General features: G+C 36.3%; 2 protein-coding genes and 1 long non-coding RNA gene across 6 annotated transcripts in view; all 3 read left to right on the top strand.

Annotated features, from left to right (window-relative positions):
* The first annotated feature begins 967 nt into the window (after positions 1 to 967).
* Positions 968 to 1,839, top strand: LOC127881105 (uncharacterized). Of its 3 annotated transcripts, none has more exons than XR_008049901.1 (2): positions 968 to 1,306; positions 1,637 to 1,839. It is a non-coding gene; the product is annotated as an uncharacterized LOC127881105 (long non-coding RNA). The 3 variants fall into 3 exon arrangements; XR_008049900.1 differs by having other exon boundaries at positions 968 to 1,352; XR_008049899.1 differs by having other exon boundaries at positions 968 to 1,438.
* Positions 1,840 to 1,927: 88 nt separating this feature from the next.
* LOC127831273 (PE-PGRS family protein PE_PGRS16-like) lies at positions 1,928 to 4,144 on the top strand. Its single transcript, XM_052356251.1, has 5 exons — positions 1,928 to 2,122; positions 2,353 to 2,489; positions 3,035 to 3,222; positions 3,728 to 3,835; positions 3,951 to 4,144. Exons 1-5 carry the CDS (start codon positions 1,928 to 1,930, stop codon positions 4,142 to 4,144), a joined length of 822 nt encoding a protein of 273 aa, XP_052212211.1.
* Positions 4,145 to 5,667: 1,523 nt separating this feature from the next.
* LOC127881100 (elongation factor 1-delta-like) overlaps positions 5,668 to 17,524 on the top strand; it is a 28,228-nt gene continuing 16,371 nt past the window's right edge. Inside the window, exons 1-3 of one of the 2 annotated variants that reach the window (XM_052428795.1) lie at positions 5,668 to 5,790; positions 13,661 to 13,774; positions 17,426 to 17,512. In XM_052428795.1, the coding sequence (XP_052284755.1) occupies positions 13,661 to 13,774; positions 17,426 to 17,512 (201 nt within the window). In that variant the 5' untranslated portion in view covers positions 5,668 to 5,790. The remainder of the gene's footprint in view (positions 5,791 to 13,660; positions 13,775 to 17,425; positions 17,513 to 17,524) is intronic. The other variant, XM_052428796.1, reaches the window with a different exon arrangement.

Raw genomic sequence — 17,524 nt, 5'->3', positions numbered from 1 at the left:
ACAAACAGCATTGGACAATCACGTTTTTTAAGAAATATTTCACCAACTGATAACATGGCCGGCGAATGCCAACAATGGAAAAAAAACCTACGATGCCGTCTGTTTGTTACACACTTCTTAAAATAGACGAACACTGAGTTCAACAAGTTAACAACAGAAATCACGTTTTATGAAACGGACAGTTTCTATACACTTCAAATTAAATTTGATACGTCGATTGAAAATAAATTATGCGAATCCGATTGATTTTGCAACTAGCCTAACCGTTAAACACAATTTTCACTTTGCCCCACGTTGGGCGCCATTGTAGTGTTTTCACGGTTAGCTCTTTGGGGTTCTTTCACAACCACTACAGCAATTACTAGCAACGACAAGATACTAAACTACTCACATGGGCATCAACTGGAATGCTCGTCAGGATGGCACCAATCGTCCTCGTCGTCTTCGAGGGAACTCGTCGGCTATACTCGTCGGCTATACTCGTCGGTTGCACGTCACAAAATGGCACTATACATGTACTTCTGGGAATACACCTCCAGGCAAATACGTACTTAAACACACAGTCACCGGCTTACATACACATATACTTCTGGGAATACACTTCCAGGGAAATGCGTGTCATTGACACAATCACAGGCAACTCACAGACTCACATACACAGTCACAGACTCACTTATATCTTCTGGGAATGGCCTTCCAGGGAAATACGTGTTGAACACACATAAAATACAATATAATACAATATTATACAATATAACCTATACTCAGGCTCACAATTACTCACTCAGGCTCACAATTACTCCAAGCAATACTCAGCTTGGGAAAATACGTCTACTCGCATCAGTCACCCGTGCATAAGAGACCGTACAAACTCGTGCTACCCAGCATGCACTATACCGATTTGTCGCTGGTTCCCAATCACGAGGTATGTGCGCATTTTGTAGACCGGGCACCGGCACAACAGTATTAAACAATTCACACGTGCGCCTAAATGTGTATGTGTACGGATCGTTTTGAACTTTCAACACTGTCAATTATCGTAAATGGAAGGTTTTCGCGCTGCAAATAATTTCGAATTAATATTACACATTATCAGGTGGAACTTTTTTAAACTTACCGGCAATCAATAGGTTTGGATAAAAATATCGGGGACAAATTCATTGTCTGTATCCAATATACGTTGTGGGTGGTATCTCTAACATATTTGTGTTCAACAGCTGCCCGTGTATTGGAATAAGGGCGGGAACTCTACATGGACTCCGATACACCATGGCCAATCGCTGAAGGTCACATATACCAGACTGAAGTATGGACCGTCATCTCTTCCATTGCTGTGAATACCAAGATATGTGGTATAATTTTTAAAGGTCAAATATGACGTTAGACAGTTTTGCTTAAAGAAATAATTGTGATGTGCGATTGTTGTTGACTTCCTTTGGTAAGCATTACTGCTTTTGGTGTGCAGACAGACAACACTGTCCATTCGACTTGATTTTTGCTTTTTTTTGTCATTTATATGCGGTGTAAATACATTTATCTGCTTTTCAATGTGTGTATTCGGCGGGGGTTGATCTGGAGAAGGAAAAAAAGAGCTAATTGTTGTTTTTCAATAACGTAGCGTTTTATTTATGTTTAGGTCAATTTGCAGTTCGTGTCAGATGGGACACTAACACGATCCGGTTCCACTGCTGAAGAAGTATGGCGCAACTTTTACGGATGCCATGAAGATTTCTCAATTTAGACGTTCCGTGGAGGCTGTACATCGTTGCTTATTAAAGAAATTGGAGCGACTCAATAATATTTAATAGGTTTATGTGTAAAAAACGTAAAATACAAACACGCATGCCTAATTTGTCCATGTATAATTACTATTTATAAGAAAATACATTTTGTTAGATTAACAAGGAACATAAAGATGATTTGCAAGATGATGATGATGGTGATGGTTGTTGTGGAAATGGTGATAGTGCTGGTGATTGTGGTTATTGTGGTGGTGGTGATGGTTGTGATGATGGTGTTGGCGATGGTGATGATGGCGGTGATGATGGTGGTGAATGTTATTGCGGTGGCGATGCTGTTGTTGATGGTGTTTGTGGTGGTAGTAGTGGTGGTGATGGTTAAGGTAATGGTTGTCACAGTGGTGGTAATGGTTGTGACGTAAGTTGTGATAGTAGTTACGGTGGTGGTAATGATGGTGGTGTTGATTGTGGTGTTGATGCTGGTGGTGGTGATGTTGGTGATGATGGTGAAGGCGATAGTTGTGGTGTAATAATGGTGATGGTTATGATGGTGTTTGTGATGACAATGATGTTGGTAGTGATTGTGATGGATGTGGCGCTGTTGGTGGTGAAGGTGATGGCAGTGGTGATTGTCATGGTGGTGGTGGTGGTGATGGTGGGGATAATGGGGAAGGTGGTGATGGTGGTGGTGATGATGATGGTGTTGGTGATGGTAGAGATGGTTAAAGAAATTGTGGTCGTGATAATGATGTTAATATGGTGGTGATGGTGTTGAAGGGGGCGATGGTGGTGGTGATGGTAGTGATGGAAGTTGTTAGGGATGATAATGGTTGTGATGGTGTTAATGTTGGTGGTGATAATGGAGCTTGTGATGGTGGTGTTGATGGTGGTGGTAGAAATGGTAATGGTGGTGATGATGGTGGTAATTTGTCATGTTGTTGCTGATTGTTGGTGTGACTCTGGTGGTGGTGATTGTGATTGTTGTGTAATTGGTGGTGGTGATGGTGGTGTTGATTAATATAAAGGTGGTGATTGTGGTGGTGGTGGTAGTGTTGGTGGTGGTGGTGTAAATGGTAATGGTGGTGATGATGGAGGTAATTTGTCATGTTGTTGCTGATTGTTGGTGTGGCTTTGGTGGTGGTGGTGATGGTGATTGAGGTGGAATTGGTGGTGGTGATGGTGGTGTTGATGGAGATATAGGTGGTGATTGCGATTGTGATGGCGGTGGTGGTGATGGAAGTTTTTGGGGTTAACCACTTGTGATAGATGTGATGGTGGTGATGGTGATTGAATAGTGTTGGTGATGGTGTTGTTGTTGGCGATGACGACTACGATGGTGATGAAAATGATGGTTGTTATGGTGGTGATTGTGAAGGTAATGGTGGTGTTGACGGTGATGGTGATGGAAATGGTTGTGATGGCGGTGTTGGTGGGGATTGTGGTGGGGATGGTTATGAAAGTGATGGTGATGATGGTGTTGTTGGTGATTGTGGTTAATGGAGATTATGGTGTTGATGGTGGTGGTGATAGTGGTGGTGATAGTGGTGGTGGTGGTTGTAGTGGTGGTGATAGTGAGTTTGTTGATGGTTGTGATCATGGTTATGGTGATGGTGGTATTGGTGATGGTGGTATTGGTGGAGATGGTCCTTGTGATGGTGGTGATGATGGTGAATATGATGGTGGTGGTTGTGATGATGATGGTGATTGTAGTGGCGATGATGGTGTTAATGGCGATATTGGTGGTGATGGTGGTGGTCGTGATGGCGATTAATTGATGACGGTGATTGTGATGTTGATGATTTGGTGACGGTTGTGATGATTGTGATGCTGATGATGGTGGTGTTATTTATAGTGATGATGATTATGGTCATCGTGGTAGTGATGGTGGCAGTGATGGTGATGGTGGTGATGATTGTTGTCGTTTTAATGGTGGTAATGGTGATTGTTATGGTGGCTGTTGTAGTGATGGTGGTGTGATGGTATTGTAGACGTAGATGGTGGTTATGGTGGTGGTGACAATTGTGGTCGTTTTGATGGGAGCGGTGGTGGTGATAGTGGTCGTAATGGTGGCTGTGGAGGTGGTGATGATGATGTTGGTGATGTTTGGGTGGTGGTGATGGTGGTGGGGAAGGTGATAGAAGTTGTGGTGATGGTGGTGTTGATGGTTGTGATGATGGTGTTGTGGAAATGGTTGTGGTGATGGTGTTGAAGGTGATGGTGGTGCTGGTATTTGTGATGTTTTTGGTGATATGGGTTATGTTGGTTGTGGTATTGGTGGTGATAGTCCTTGTGATTGTGGTGATTTTATGATGGTAATGATGATGGTGGTGGTAATGGTGGTGGGGATGGTAGTCGTGATGATGGTGGTGCTGGTTGTGGTGGTCGTGGTGGAATGTGTTTGGTGACGGTTGTGATGATTGTGGTGTTGATGTCGGTGGTGTACGTTGTATTAATGTTCTCAGGTTACTTTCTGGTCGCCAAACTGTAATTGTCGCCGTCCAATCGGTTCCAAGAATGCTTATGAGGGCGGGGTTATCTGGCGACTAGTATTTTTGATTGACGGTCATTAAAGTCAGCGTTTACAGGAGATTGTTTAACAAATAATTACAGTATTACCATTTACGTAATATAAAACGGTAATTAACACATTACATTATTTAAAGATAAGGTCGGGCATCATCCCCACAACTTTTAACTGAAGTAACCTATGAACAGTTAAAAGCAAATGGTGAGCAATTGAATCTTTATGGCGAGTAAGGTTTGAAAACAACAATTAACCTTTAAAGAATCTACCTGGAAGCAATTTAATGTCAGTTCATGTATATTTCGAACTTCTTTAGCCATGTGCTGTTATTTGCTGATTCCAGTCCCTTCGTACGCATCTAAAAAAATCCCGTGTTTTTATAAGAGTGCGACATTGTTACTATCGTCTATCAAGTTCCGCGCATGAAAAGCGTGCGTGTTGCAACAGACCAGGTGCTATAATTTAATAAAGACATGAAATTCAGTATGTAGTATTTTATGATGAAAAATGTAAATCGGAATAAATGCACACATTGAGAAAGTTTTGGCCCATTTAAACTAAAGAAAAAATGTTGATTTACAACTTAAACATTGCAGTAGATGGTACGTTTATAAAACTATTTGTGATGGTGGGAGTAGAGTAGCTATGTCAGTACATGAAAATGAATAAACAATGAAATAGAAATACATTAAATGAAGCATTTAATTTCAGTCGAAAAATATTAAATATTTTTTAATGCAGTTTGATTGAGAATTCAATACAATGATTGTTGACACAAATACATTTATTATAATAATTATGTTGTAATTCATTCTTTGTTATGCTCACTGACTTTTCTTTAGCGCCAACTTAGATATACGTTGACTTTTTTCATCTTTGTTATCATTATGGAGTTTGTGTGAATACTGTATAAAATTATGCGAGATTGTCAATCAATGACATTTTCCTCTTTGCTGTTTTTTTACCCAAAATCTCACCTTATTGTAGACAATTAAAGGTAAACTACATGGGTGTTTGCAGTTTTCGTAGCAGGTCGATTGGCCTACCTTTAAAAGTCGAACTAAATGTCCTGTAAATAATATTAAATACATTTACGTTCAAGGGGCGAACAACTAAATTGCCTTCAGCGCGTTGATATCTCTACTGAGAACACATGCCATCACCATGAACACTCAACGACCTATAGAATACATAAAGGTCTTTGGAACACTCAACATCTACAGTGATAAAAACAAAATACGCCTTTATAACTAAACCCACTCTATCTAAAAGTGATGTTTTAGCTTTGATGTGTTTAATGATTTTGGAAAATTTTATAATACCATTAGAACAATATAATGATGCATAAACAAACTGACAGATCCATTTTCATAAGTCAATGAAGCCCATTGTTTTTAATTCGTGTTTTTTAACCTTATATATAGTTAGTTTTAACCAATCCAGGGCAGGTAACTGTCCTTTCTCCCCACGGTTAACTCGTGTCAAGTCGAGATTTACACGCCGGTTCATTCCACGTAAATTACAAAGGTTATATAAACACATAGGGTTTTGAAAAGTAATCGTTATTTATAAATTTGAAAACATGATTCTGATATGTTTTCGCTGAATACAATGTCAGCACATTGACATTGTTAGAAGTCGAGATAACTTTTTTTTGGATAACGTTGTCCGAATTTTCTATAATGTTATGAATTTTATGTTATAAACTTGATGTGTCCTTGGCTTAACACAAAATGCGCGTTTCATAGTAGGCCGCGTCGGTTCCACTGCTGTTAAGGGTAGTAGAAGCACAGCAAGATTGTCCGTTTGACAATATTAAGCTTTTTAAAATCTTCAGTCCATTGTTATGAGGTAACTATATCTTTCTCTCCTTCTTCCAATAAACTTCAAGCCTCGAATACGAGTAATGTCGAAGTTGGTGAACTATGTACATGTGTCGTTGAGAACAGAACCGTGCGTTAAAATCGGTGTTTCATACGTTAATTGTCCCCTATCGGTCTAACCATGGGGTAGTCCATATAATTAGACGTAATCTACCAATTACGTCTAAACGCCTAACGTCGTTTTCCTATAGCAGAGCTCCAGATAAGAATTTGTGAAATTAGTAACGGTACTGCCACTGGCAGAAAGCAAAGGAGTAACGCTTAAACTCAATTAGTACCTGTACTACCATATCCAAAAATACAGGTAGTACTGTACTACCCGTGTTCTTGGATATTAAAGGGTGTATAACTGACTTTACAGAAACATTTGCAGCAATTATAATAAATATATGTAGCTTCTTAAACAGTAACTGTATTAGGTTTTCCATTCTGAATTATGATGCAAATACAACTACACATTACAACTAATGACTAATACTATTTCTTCATTTTTCTTGACAAGAAAACACAAGCCAACTAGTAAGCTAAGTAAATGAACACTTATTTCACTGTCTCATTCGTTTCTCATCATGTTTTCTAACGTTTTAAGCCACCGATGCAATCAAATTGTTAAATATCGGGGCGACAATGTCTTTTTCTGGGTTTACATATTTAATGTCAGGATGGTTAGACGACACCGTATGTAGCCATTATATGACAACAAAGTGTTGTTTTGAACCGCTTTCGGTCAAGCCGGCATTCCATTGCGCGCAGACATATTGCTTTTGACAGATTTACAAGTTACAGGAAATCACGCGACAGAATAGACATAAAATATATGAACCCAGTCTACAACTTTTCGGTAATTTAAATTAACGAAAAGCGTTGTTAGGTTAGGGACCAATAAAATAAATCACGCCGTGCTGACGCAGACGTATCGGTACGTCCAGATTGTTTTCGTAAATGCGTAAAATGGATATTAATGCCGTTATTGTACATCCAGTTTATAAAAATAAATGCGTAAATCTTCATGAAAAAGGCGTATTTACGGCTATACGGCCCTTATCTGGAGCTCTGACTGTAGCATATTGATTTAAACTTAACTTCAGTTTTTTTCGTTAAATCTTTGCTTATGCATAAAATTATCATTAATTAGACATAAATGTGAGCGATTACCTCTTAAATGTGTAAAAATTGTGCTTTTAAACCACTTTTGTACATTTTAAAAATAAACATACACAACACACAAAGTGTGTTTGTCGTTTAGAGAATTACGTTGAATTATCTTGAACGAAATTATTTTTTGAATAGGTTACACATAACCAATTGTTATTGTACAACAAACCACATCCCTTTTTAGCTTTCTGTACTCTTTAATTTAATGAAACCTATATGTGTGTGTTAAAACTACCAATTGTATGCATCATTAATTGTTGCGCAACGTTATGAAATGTATTCTTTAATCAAAATTTGTTTGACAGCAAACACGGAATAATACTTAAAGGGATCTTTTCACGTTTTGGTAAATTGACAAAATTGAAAAAAGTTGTTTCAGATTCGCAAATTTTCGTTTTAGTTATGATTTTTGTGAGGAAACAGTAATACTGAACATTAACCATGGTCTAATATAGCCATTATACGCATCTTTTGGCGATTTACAAACCTGAAAATTATAAAGCGTTGCAACGCGAAACGATTGAATTAATAATTTGGAGAATTCTGTTTTTGTCGTTTAATTTTGTGAAACTACGAAGATTGCTTATATAAAGTTTAAAATAGGTCGCTTATACATACTTGGCAGGATGACCGAGCGGTCTAATTGGTTTTTACTCCAGGACTCCGGGGGTCACTGGTTCGAGCCCTGATGCGGGCTACTTTTTTTTCCTTTTGTAAAATTTTATTCTTGATTGTTTACTGGAGCTTTTTAGATCCAATGTTTATATTTATCAATATAAAGCATTTAATGACAAACTTCAAAACACGCCAAAAATCTGTGAAAAGGCCCCTTTAATAAAACATTTTTTTTAAAGAATATATGGTAGCTGTTTATTTCGATCAAATACGCCATATGAGGCCCACGAGAACAACATATTTTCATAAGAAGTCAACAAAAAGAAAACAAAAATGCAGAAATACGCACCAGCCCTATGCTCACACGCACACACTCACAAGTAAACAAAACATACATAAACATACATGAACAAAATTTAAATCATGAATAAAGGTGGAGAAGCTCATTATTAGTGAGACATAATAATCATCCAAACATTATACTGATAATTGAATCGAAATGTAGTTCATTAAAAGCGAAAAAAGTCTCTGACACTGTATTAATGGACATACACTATACTTAAATCCTTTAGATAATTTTTCCTTTCTCGTTCTATCAACCAATTTAACCCTTGTGCATACTCCTTACTCTAAATGCAAATTTTATCTTGGTTTGGGGATTTCTATGGTATTTCTGTGATTATTGAGTCTAATTGCAAGACTTAAAAAAGTATGTTGTTTCGCTTGTGGTTGTTTAAGCCAAAACGGGGCTTCCCAGCTGGCACAGCTGCTGATATTCGGATATGAATACTTAAACTTATTCAGACCTTATTCTTAACCGTTGCGCGTTTTACGATATCGGATTTTAGGCGGGAATACAACTCAGTGAAACTATTCAATTTCTTATACAACATTGAGAATATTAACAGTTATTGAAATTAACAATATCAGCGACATCTTTTTAAAGACTAAACACCTTTTCAAGTATCGAATTTAACATGTCAATAAAATATATTAATACAAAAAAGGTTTCATTTAATATTGTTCACATTAAACCTTTAAATGAAAGTGTCGCTTTAACTATTTTCCGTGTCTTAACTTAATAAGCCGCGAATCATTTGCTAAAAACAGTTAACAAAAAGGGCTATACGTACAAATGTATTAATTCTAAATGAAATACAAAAATAAGTATAACATAATTAATAACGTCCATAAACACACACGGCAAGATCAAAGTTTTAATGGAAAACAAATATGACATTCCACGTAAATTATTATTTTCGTCTAAATCAAATACTATATATAGAGGAAAAAATGTATTTATAACCGACCAATGAGGTAACATTATGCAACTTTCAATTTACACAGTGCTATATGGCAACAATATGGAATTTGAACAGTGGTAGTGTTTTAAGGTCTGGACTATCATTACTTGTAAGTTTGTATAAACATTCTTCTAATGCAATTAGTAAAATAATGTTTATATTTTATGTTTAATAATTTATTGCATGATTATTCTGTGCTGTTATATGAATTTGATGCCGTTAAAGCTTCCGACATGAATTCATGTCGGAACGATGCTATTGCAAAATAACGTTAAACCATATGAGGTCGATGTAAATCGACCTCGTATTTATAGGAGTAACCATGGGGCAGGGGTGGCGAAATCAACTGTCTGAGTTGCCCAAGTCGTACATTTGCTTGTCTGGGCAACTGATTTTTTTCAATTAAGTTGTCCGTTGACAACCAGTCAGGTCTAGAAATACAAAAAAATACATTGTATTAAAGCCGTAATTAAGTTTTACAAAGCTGGATGTTGACAAGCGATTACATTGTCAGTGCTATTTGCGGAGCAATGAAGCTAAAATACAGGCACTCTCCTGCGCAGTGATCTCATTTATTCTATAAGAGACCGGGAGCATGCCGCATTTTTAACATTTGGCCTGACTGTTAAACAGTGTACAGACTGGTTTCTGTATTTTTACAATGATTCAAACAAAAATAAAAGTATCAAACTAGGATAATCAAAACACGATCTACTTGTTACTTGTTATTTCAGATTACTTTAACGGTAAAGATGGAACTGATGAGGTCCACATCATTGGACAAGTTAAATTTAAAGATGTATTTTATACGTCTTTGTTTAATTTGTTAAGATTATGATCAGAGCTTCAGATAATTTTTTAAGAAAAAGAGTATTTCACAAATGACTTTTTTAGCTGATTAGTAAAATACAAAATCAAAGACTTTTGCGGGAGGATTTAAAATACTCCAGCAAAAGTCTTTGATTTTGTATTTTATAAATACATGAACATGCAGAAAACATATATTAATAATAAAGAACATCTACTCTTGTTTACATACATATAAACATGCATTTTAAAATGGCTGATCAAATAATTCGAATCAGGGTACTGTTGGTCCAACTCATAATTGCACAATAGGCGCATGTCATTTTTTTTTTACTCATCAAAAGTATAATTAAGTGTAAAACATGTTTTAATAAAACTAGCTTGGCAAGATTAAAAGTATGAGAAAGTGTTTATATTGTTTATAATATACTGTTATAATGAATGTACCATGGAAATACAGCTATAACTAATGCAAGCATACTACATGTATGATAAGCCTATCAACTAAGAGATCACAACAAAAGAAAAACAAGGTCACGGCGTCACTTAGTGTGTTTTAAACTTCACAATGTTGCCTGCTCTCTTATTAAAGTAGTTTTCATCCAATATTCACCAAACTTTGTCAGAAGTTGTATCTAGATATGTCTAGATCAAGTTTGAATATGGGTCATGTCGGGTCAAAAACTAGGTCACGGGGTATCTTAGTGCGTTTTAAACCGCACCATGTTGTCCGCTCTCTAATTCAAGTAGTTTTCATCTAATCCTCACCAAACTTGGTCACAAGTTTTATCTAAATGATCTCTAGGACAAGTTTGAACATGGGCCATTCTGAGCCTAAAACTAGGTCACGGGGTCACTTAGTGCGTTTTTTAACATTCAGCATGGTGTCCGCTCTCTTATTCAAGTAGTTTACATCGGATCTTCACCAAACTTGGTCAGAATTTTTATGGAGATGATCTTACGGCCAAGTTAGAACATGGGCCTTTTTGGGTCAAAAACTAGGTCAAGGGGTCACTAATTGCATTTTAAAAATTTAGCATGGTGTCCGCTGTTTTTTTGTGAAGACGACATGCAAAATATTATGTGTCAATGCGGCATGTGGGGGTATTCGTCACGTCTGTGACAAAGCTCTAGTTATATCAGTTTTTTTGACAGATTGTGAACTTCTTTTTACATTCATTAAGGTATTTGCTGTATTTTGTTCATTTTTGTAACAATACTTAGATTCTTTAGACTTGGCTTGTACCTGTTCTTAATTCTCTGTCATTGTTTTTCATTTTCCGAGTTCTTGGAATAAAAGTTAGTTATTTTCGTTAAAGCTGCTTTAGTTTTCACTTAAAGATTAATTCTTTAAGTGTATTCAGGCTTATCTGAAAGGACGCCTTTAGTTAATTGAATTTCAATCAGTCAGTGGTGTCATCCTGACAGGAAATAAGCGTCGAATAAATATTTCCGCATTACATAAGTGCTCACAAAGTTACATAACTCGTAACAATCCCACGACCGGTTCACTTGCATAAGCGAACGAGACCGCACTACCACACCTGGATACGACAGTTGAGTTCGAAAATGGTTTGGATCGGTTAAAAAACATGGTTGCCAGGGGGGGTCTTTTTCCTTATATTTATATAGTAAAAAAGCTTGTTAACACTCTAGAAGTCACATTTTTTGCCCAATCATCATGAAATTTGTCAAAACATTAGTTGTGTGGATGTCTCGGACGAGTTTGAAAATGGTCGTAATCAGTGAAAAAACATGGACGCCAGGGGTGGGGGCAGTTTTCTTTATATGTATATAGTGAAAACATGTGAACAGTCTAGAAGACACATTTTTTGCCCAATCTTCATGAAATTTGGACATATCTTGGAAGAGTTAAAAAATGGTTCAGGTCTGTTAAAAAAACATGGCTGCCAGGGGGCCATTTGTTGTTCATTCTTCATGAAACATGGTTAGAACATTAATTTTGTTCCATGGATATCTTGGGCTGCAAAGAACAGGTCATTTCTTTTTATCTCAGGTGAGTGACTTTAGGCCTTTCAGGCCCTCTTGTTTATTTAACCATTCAATTTTCGCATACAATAAAACATAGATTATCAGTAATCATATGAGCTTATTTATAGATTGATATATAACACAGGAGTGTTTTGTATTGGGTCACTTCCAAAATTTGTATGTATTCATTAAGAGGGCAAATACCACGGATAGACATGCTAATAGTAAATTGTAATCAGCCCTTTTAGATGCATGCCAAAAATCATTTCAGTTTGGTGAAGTTATAGTTAACGAATAAGCAAGACTGAATGATGGTATATGAATATTAGAATCAAAACAGCTAAGTTTCATTGGTTAAATTCACTAACAATCATGGCCATGCAGATAACAATCTTACACCTACCGGTATTGACACCAATTAGAGAAGGTGCTATAAATTAAATATAGCTGTTTGTTAGAAGTAACTTTAAGAAAAGTTTGTATTGCTTATGTTTATAGGACGTATTAGAGTTTCACCCTTGGCGGGCGGCGTCCACAGCAGTGTCCGCTCTCTAATTCAAATAGTTTTCATCCGATCTTCACAAAACTTGGTCAGAAGTTGTGTCTAGACAATATCTAGGTCAAGTTTGAATATGGGTCATGCCGGGTCAAAAACTAGGTCACTTAGTGCATTTCAAGGATTAAGCATGGTGTCCGCTCTCTAATTGAAGTAGTTTTCACCCTGTCTTCACCAAATTTGGTCAGAAGTTGTGTCTAGATGATATGTAGGTCAAGTTCAAATATGGGTCATGCCAGGTCAAAAACTAGGTCAAGAGGTTACTTAGTGCATTTCAAGCATTTAGCATGGTGTCCGCTCTCTAATTGAAGTAGTTTTCATCTGATCTTCACCTAATTTGGTCAGAAGTTGTGTCTAGATGAAATGTAGGTCAAGTTTGAATATGGGTCATGCCGGGTCAAAAACGAGGTCACGAGGTCACATTGTGCATTTTAAGCATTTAGCATGGTGTCCGCTCTCTAATTGAAGTAGTTTTCATCTGATCTTCACCAAATTTAATCAGATGTTACATCTATATGATATCTAGGTCAAGTTCAAATATGGATCTTGCCGGGTCAATCACTAGGTCTCGAGGTCACTTAGTGCATTTCAAGCATTGAGCATAGTGTCCAAAAACTTTGAACGGGCGTATCTTGTGACAGTTTGGCACTCTTGTTTAAAACTGAAATTATCTTTATTAGGTGAGTGGTCACACATATTCATCTTTTAACTGCATTTATTTTCTTTGATCTGCCACATATTGGCTGTTTAATGTTCATAATCTTTGAAAATTTATAACTTACCGGAATACCCTTACTATCATACCAAAACAATGTTAATGGTATGGATACAGCTTTATTGCATGAGTGTTTTACAGGGTAATGTACTCCCTTTTTATATTACTTTGATTGGAAAAACAAATGCAGAATGTGTGTTTGGATTACATACGATATTAATGTCTTTTTTGCCTACAAAGTAGTTGAAACATTAGGTGTAATTGTGGGTTGGGATCTTAAATTTGTGGATAGGTCTACCTTTTAAATAAGCAAAAATTTAATGTCCTTTCAATAATAATGATTTCACAGTTTGTAATCCTGTTTATTTAGATGACCCACCCCCTTTTGTTTGATGGCACATGGGCCCAGCAGTGGAAGTATGAGTCAGCGGAGGCCTTCTATCAGGAAGTCGTCTCAGGAAATAAAGCAACCACTCCCACACAGGTATAGCATGTGTCATTTGAGGAATTGGGGATGAATAATTTGTATATTATATAAAACCTTTTCTCATAAGGCTATTTTGGTAGTCATTGGAATGATTCCTTAAGCTAAGAAGTCCTTACTTGAAAGCATACAGCAAGACACTGGGCTTAATTTTATGCCCCCGGATCGAATGATGGGGGTATATTGTTTTTGACCTGTCTGTCTATCATTTTGTCACTCTGTCATTCTGACCCAATACTTTAACCTTGATTCAAGTTTTGGGATAACTTTTGCAATATTGAAGATAGCAATGTGATATTTGGCATGCATGTGTATCTCATGGAGCTGCACATTTTAAGTGGGGAAAGGTCAAGGTCCAAGGTTATCCTTCAAGGTCAAAGGTCATATATATGACATCAGAGTGGGGCAATAGGGGGCATTGTGTTTCTGACAAACACATCTCTTGTAACTGTTGACCTAAGACAATCAACCCACTGTTTTGGAACATATTAAGTTGTTGTTTTTTCCCCAAAAATATAATAGCAATTAGCATGCCAGGAATGTTTTATGATGAACAACTTTTTAGATCATTTTTTAAAAGCCCCAAGTTCAAATGAAGCATTAGTCTCAATTGTTGTACATACAAGTTATAATTGCCGCAATGTTCATGTACTGTAATTACAACATGGAGGTGAGTAAAACTTGCAAAAAGGATTGCCAAAATGGACTGAAATAGTCAAATATTATAAATTGTCTTGCATATACATCTTAAGGTAGTGCACCTCTAATGATTTCCCGCGATTTCTTCGAAGGTTGAAGAGCCTACTATTAGGTGCCGTAGCCTAGTGGTTAAGGCGATAGACTAGAAATCTTTTGGGATATTCCCGCGCAGGTTCGAATCGTGCCGACGACGTATACTTTTTTGCGACGCGTTTTATTTATTTTCTAACGTAATTTGATTTAATATGGCATATAAGCTATATTTATTGTTAAATATGTTGCATTTTTTATGCACATTTTTCAATTATTAAAATTAAAACAACGTTATGGCGAAATTGGGTGATTTACTGTTGAAAATACGAACCATGCATGTTGCATTTTTATTTCAAAAAGTAAACGGTAAATCTGTCTAGTTCTTGGTATTTTTGCTGTATATAGTGTTTCTATAAAAACTAAGTTTAAAATATGACTTAAATGATACTATTTTGAATTTTATGACACTTTGCTTTTAACCGACCCAATTTTTACTTGGCTGAAATCACTTACATTTCATGGTGCTCTTCCATAGATAAAAATTTGTAAAAAATAAATGTCTGTAAAAGAATACTTATTTCATCTTGTTTAAACTTTAAACACCTTTACAGCATCTGTACACACCAACTGCATGCCAATATTTGGAAATTTGAATGAATTATGGAACTTTTATATACCCCAGGGGTGAAAATAAACTGGACAAAAGCCAAGCGTGGGGGTGGTTTTGAAAAAATCGGTATATTTTTTTAAAAAGCATGGAAAGCCTACCTACAAATTTGCATGTAGTTCAGTGAAATGATGCTGATTAAGAAAATAATTAATTAGATTATATTTGGATATGTGCCCATTAGAGGTGCACTACCTTAAGTTGCTGTTTAAGATCTTGCTATCTCTTCTAAGGCATTATGATTAGAGTGAAGGCAACAAGCTTGTTGAAGCGAAATTTATAGTAACCATGGTAATCATGTTGTAACATAGATTGCAAAATAATTATAAAATTATTAATATCTTGTTTTTTGTACGTTTGTTTGCAGGTTGGTTTCTCTTGATTTCAGATTTTTTATGAAAAAGTTGGAGTATTAATCTCAGTTTTACCATATGTACTCACTCATAAGTATTTTGTTATGCCCCCGGGAGGGTGGCATATAGCAGTTGAACTGACCGTAAGTCAGTCTGTCTGTCTGTCTGACTGTTTGTTCGTCCGCCCGTCCGTCCGTCCGTCCGAAAACTTTAACATTGGCCATAACTTTTGCAATATTAAGGATGGCAACTTGATATTTTGTATGAAAATATCAAGTTGCCATCTTCAATATTGCAAAAGTTATGGCCAATGTTAATCTCATAGAGCTGCACATTTTGAGTTGTGAAAGGTCCAGGTAATCCTTCAAGGTCAAAGGTAAAAACACAAATCCAAGGGAAGTATCAAGCTTTAAAGGGAGATACTTTCTATTTATTATTTGGCAGGTACAGATCATTCTCACAAGTGAAATAGTATTTTTTAAAGGGATATAATAAAAGAAAAAATGATAAATCAAAGAGGCGCAATAGGGGGCATTGCATTTCTGACAAACACATCTCTTGTTTCTTTCAGACATGGTTAAAAATAATATCCACTGATGAGACAGTTAAAATAATGGATGCTGTTATTCTTCTGGCTAAAATTGGGACATTGCATTATAATTTGGGGGACATACAACCTGGCTAATGAACTTAAACAGATATTTCTCTTCACTACATGTTACATGTACACAATGAACACAAATACTTAAATTTTTTAATGCAATTCTGGCCAATATTGAATACATGATAATTAATCACTTGTATCACATTCACCAGAGGGGGTAATCACGTGATAGACAAGATGGCGATGCCCATACTGAGACAGTTATTTTTCGCCGTTTTATACCCTTTATTACTTTTCTATATTTTTTAAATGACGCTCACTTTCCAGCCATATCAGTAAGAAGGTGATTAGCATTTACCTCGTATTTTAATTCGCTTTATATCTCGACTTTACTCAGTGCAAATTTTCTTAGTGGAGGCCTAATTAGGTCATCCTGCTAAGAAATTTTGCACCAAGTAAAGTCAAGATATAGAGTGAATATTACTTTGAAATAAATGCCAGTAACTGTCTTTCTCATATGGCTGGAAAGTGAGCGGAATAAAAAATAATAATACAAGTAATAAAGGGTATAAAATGACGAAAAATATCTGCCTCTGCATGGACGTCGCCATCTTGTTTGTCATGTGATTACCTCCTCTGATTTACATAATAGTAAAAATCAGAAATGTCTTTAGGAAAGAGTCTTTTGATTGGATGCTGATTACAAAAATACCTATATAGTGTGTCCTCTGGGGTATTATTGCATTCCATGATGAAATTACCATTACTTTTATAACCATTGTATTTATAAATTGTTAACACTGCTACTAATACTTATAATATCATCACCATAATTAATAAATGCTTACAACATCTATTCAGTAAAGCAGTTTCTTCATTCTTAACCCTAATGTATATTCCATATCTTACAAGATGGTAAAATTAGTTTACCATAAAGCCTATCATTGGTAATATGAGCTTAATGCATGTGTGTAAAGGTTGTCCTGGATATGCCAGCGCAGGCTAATCAGGGACACACATTCTGCTTTGATGGTATTTTTTTGTTTTGAGGAAGTCCAGTTTAAGTGGAAAGTGGCGTCCCAGATATAGCCTGTGGGGACTGCACACACTAATCTAGGACAACACTTAACGTACATTAAGTTAATTTAGCTATTTTTTGTCCAGACAGCGCTCTTGTTACTATTCATGTAAATATCCTCTCACACTCATTCATCTACATTTTCTCTTTTGCCATTTTTGCAATGCATGGCTTCCATTGAGTGAAGAGGTTTTGTAATTGCATTGTTATTTTTTAGACACGGGACTCAAATAAGGCTCAAGGAAGCAACCTTAAGTCCGAACTTGCACAGGCTCGACAAAACATCACAAAAGCTTTAAATGAAGTGAGTAAATCT

The sequence above is a fragment of the Dreissena polymorpha genome, chromosome 5 (genome assembly GCF_020536995.1).
Source record: "Dreissena polymorpha isolate Duluth1 chromosome 5, UMN_Dpol_1.0, whole genome shotgun sequence".
NCBI lineage: Eukaryota > Metazoa > Mollusca > Bivalvia > Myida > Dreissenidae > Dreissena > Dreissena polymorpha.
This window is presented reverse-complemented; position numbering and strand designations above follow the sequence as displayed.